This window comes from Arachis hypogaea, chromosome 6, assembly GCF_003086295.3.
Source record: "Arachis hypogaea cultivar Tifrunner chromosome 6, arahy.Tifrunner.gnm2.J5K5, whole genome shotgun sequence".
NCBI lineage: Eukaryota > Viridiplantae > Streptophyta > Magnoliopsida > Fabales > Fabaceae > Arachis > Arachis hypogaea.
The window spans coordinates 15,187,969-15,191,569 of record NC_092041.1 but is presented as its reverse complement, the minus strand read 5'-3'; the positions used below and the strand labels follow the sequence as shown (position 1 = coordinate 15,191,569).

Sequence of the window (3,601 nt, the reverse complement as noted above, 5' to 3'; positions counted from 1 at the left end):
ACGCCAGAAACAGGTTACAACCTGGCGTTTAACTCTAGAAACAGCCCAGGCACGTGAAAAGCTCAAGTCTCAGCCCCAGCACACACCAAGTGGGCCCCAAAAGTGGATTTCTGCACTATCTATCTCAGTTTACTCATTCTCTGTAAACCTAAGTTACTAGTTTAGTATTTAAACAACTTTTAGAGATTTATTTTGTACCTCATGACATTTTAGATCTGAACTTTGTACTCTTTGACGGCATGAGTCTCAAAACTCCATTGTTGTGGGTTAGGAGCTCTGCTGTGTCTCGATGGATTAATGCAATTATTTCTGTTTTCTATTCAAACACGCTTGTTTCTATCTAAGATATTCATTCGCACTTCAATATGATGAATGTGATGATCCGTGACACTCATCACCATTCTCAATCTATGAACGCGTGCCTGACAATCACCTCCGTTTTACATTAAATTGAATGAGTATCTCTTGGATTCCTTAATCAAAATCTTCGTGGTATAAGCTAGAATCCATTGGCAGCATTCTTGAGAATCCGGAAAGACTAAACCTTGTCTGTGGTATTCCGAGTAGGATTCAGGGATTGAATGACTGTGACGAGCTTCAAACTCACAAGGGTTGGGCGTAGTGACAAACGCAAAAGGATCAATGGATCCTATTCCAGCATGAGTGAGAACCGACAGATGATTAGCCGTGCGGTGATAGCGCACCTGGACCATTTTCATTGAGAGGACGGATGGTAGCCATTGACAACGGTGATCCACCAACACATAGCTTGCCATAGGAGGAACTTTGCGTGCGTGAAGAAGAAGACAGGGGAAAAACAGAGATTCAGAAGATAAAGCATCTCTAAAACTCCAACATATTCTCCATTACTGCATAACAAGTATTATTTAATCCATGCTTTTTATATACTACCAATCAAAACTGAGAAGTATTATTATCCTGACTAAGAGTTACAAGATAACCATAGCTTGCTTCAAGCCAACAATCTCCGTGGGATTCGACCCTTACTCACGTAAGGTATTACTTGGACGACCCAGTGCACTTGCTGGTTAGTGGTACGAGTTGTGAAAAGTGTGATTTACAATTTCGTGCACCAGGCCTCATCCTTGGTTTTTACTAGCATGTCATCTACATAGACTTCCATTATATTCCCAAGGTGAGGGGCGAACACCTTATTCATCAGCCTTTGATATGTGGCTCCTGCAATTTTTTAATCCAAAAGGCATGACCACATAGCAATAGTTTGCTCTGGGCGTGATGAAGGACGTCTTTTCTTGGTCCGGCTTGTACATCAGGATTTGGTTGTATCCCGAGTATGCATCCATAAACGACAAGTATTGATACCCCGAACTGAAGTCCACTAAGGTATCAATGTTTAGAAGTGGGTATAGGTCTTTGGGGCACGCCTTCTTTAGGTCAGTGTAATCGATGCATATCCTCTACTTGCCGTTTTGTTTTTTGACCAACACCACATTTGCTAGCCATGCTGGATATTTGACCTCTTGGATGAAGCCGGCTTCTAGGAGGGCTTGTATTTTCTCTTCCACCACTTAGGCCCGTTCTGGTCTAAGCTTTCATCTTCTTTGTTGCACAGGTCATGATCCGGGGTATACTGATAATCTATGCGACATGAATGCAGGATCTATCCCTGGCATGTCAAAGGCTTTCCAGGCAAAGAGGTTAGAATTTTTTTGTAGGAGCCCTATGAGTTTCTGCTTCAGATCTTCTTTCAGGTTTGCTCCTATATTGGTATTTTTTCCTTCCTCTTTCCCGATCTGAACCTCTTCAGTCTTTCTCCCAAGTTGTGGTCGCAACTCTTTCTTAGCTCTGGCTCTTCCGAGCTCAATGGTGTGAACTTCCCTGCCTTCCCTCTCAGGTTTAGGCTTTCATTGTAGCATCTCCTCGCCAGTTTTTGGTCTCCCCTAATGGTTTTTATTTCCTCTGAGGTTGGAAATTTCATGCAGAGGTGGGGGGTGGATACCACTACTCCGAGCCGATTTAGAGTTGTCCTGCCTATTAGAGCATTATAGGCTGAACCCACATCAGTGACTATGAAGTTGATGCTCAGAGTTTTGGATTTAGCCCCATTTCTAAAAGTTGTGTGGAGGGATATAAATTGTAGCGGTTTTATTGGTGTATCCCCCAGCCCATATAGAGTATCAGGATAAGCTCTTAATTCTTTTTCGTCCAACCCCAGCTTATCAAATGCCGGTTTGAACTAGATGTCGGCTGAGCTTCCCTGATCCACCAGGGTTCTGTGGAGATGTGCATTGGCAAGGATCATTGTTATTACGACTGGATCGTCATGTCCAGGAATGACACCTTGCCCGTCTTCTTTAGTGAAGGAGATGGTCGGGAGGTCGGGAGCTTCACCCCCGACCTGGTAGACTTCCTTTAGGTGCCTCTTGCGAGATGATTTTGTGAGGCCTCCCCCACCGAATCCCCCCGAGATCATGTGTATATGCCTTTCCAGGGTCTGTGGTGGTGGGTCTCTTTGGTCCTCGCCATCTCGCTTTCTCTTGTCGTGATGATCCGACCTTTCCATGAGAAATCTGTCCAGCTGACCTTCTCTGGCCAGCTTTTCAATCACGTTTTTGAGGTCGTAACAATCATTTGTTGAGTGACCATATAAATTATGGTATTCGCAGTAGCCACCACGACGCCCCTCCCCTTTTTTATTTTTGATGGGCCTAGGGGGAGGTAGTCTTTCAGTATGACAAGTTTCCCTGTAGACATCAACTAGGGAAACTCACAGAGGAGTATAGGAGTGATGTCTCCTAGGTCTTTCAGGGCCGACTTCCTCTTTTTTCTTGGGCTCTCTCTCTTTTTTCTTTGATGAGTGAGAATGCCCAGGTCGCCAATTTGGCTCTCATAACCTGGCGTTTTCCTCCATGTTGATGTACTTCTCATCTCTTTCATGTACATCACTTAGGGAGGTCGGGTGCCTTTTTAAGATGGACTGGGAGAATGGGCCTTCTCGAAGTCCATTTACTAGGCCTATAATTACTGCCTCCATGGGCAGGTCTTGGATCTCCAAACACGCTTTGTTGAACATTTCCATATAATCCCTCAAAGGTTCTCCAACCTCCTGTTTTACCCCCAAGAGACTCGACGTGTGCTTTACTTTGTCTTTTTGGATGGAGAATCGCATGAGAAATTTCTATGAGAAGTTGTCAAAACTAGTGACGACCTTGGGCGAAGGCCATCGAACCATTTCATCACTGCTTTCGTCAAGGTCGTCGGGAAGGCCTTGTAGCGAGTAACATCAGAGGCGTCGGTAAGGTACATCTGACTTTTAAAATTGCTCAAGTGATGCTTGGGGTTGGTGGTTCCGTCGTAGAGGTCCATATCGGGGCTTTTGAAGTTTCTTGGAACTTTTGCCCTTATTATGTTCTCGCTGAATGGATCTTCTCCCCCAAAGGAGAGTCCTCTCGGTCACTACGGGAACTTCAACTTTTAAGGGCGGACTCTAACTTTAGGAGCTTTTCCTCTAACTCCCTTTGTCGCTCAATCTCGCTTCTCAATTTCCTTTTTGCTTCTCGTTGTCGCTCTAGTTCTTGCTCCAGCCAGGCACCCTTGGTGGCTGTGAAACAAACCCATG

The 3,601-nt window shown here is 44.8% G+C and overlaps 1 protein-coding gene across 1 annotated transcript; it reads right to left on the bottom strand.

The window, feature by feature from the left end:
* Window positions 1-2,218: 2,218 nt before the first annotated feature.
* LOC112805353 (uncharacterized) lies at window positions 2,219-3,348 on the bottom strand. The gene is made up of 2 exons (XM_025847746.1): window positions 3,212-3,348; window positions 2,219-2,726 (listed from the first exon to the last, which is right to left on the bottom strand). The coding sequence occupies exons 1-2, from the start codon at window positions 3,346-3,348 to the stop codon at window positions 2,219-2,221; spliced, it is 645 nt and encodes a 214-aa protein (XP_025703531.1).
* Between the last annotated feature and the right edge of the window lie 253 nt (window positions 3,349-3,601).

Excerpts from the sequence above, each read along its gene's own strand:
- LOC112805353 (XM_025847746.1), bottom strand. The coding sequence starts at position 3,348 with ATGGACCTCTACGACGGAACCACCAACCCCAAGCATCACTTGAGCAAT. Across the intron at positions 2,727-3,211 it reads ACGAAAGCAGTGATGAAATG|GGAAACTTGTCATACTGAAA; the intron begins GTTCGATGGCCT and ends TGATGTCTACAG.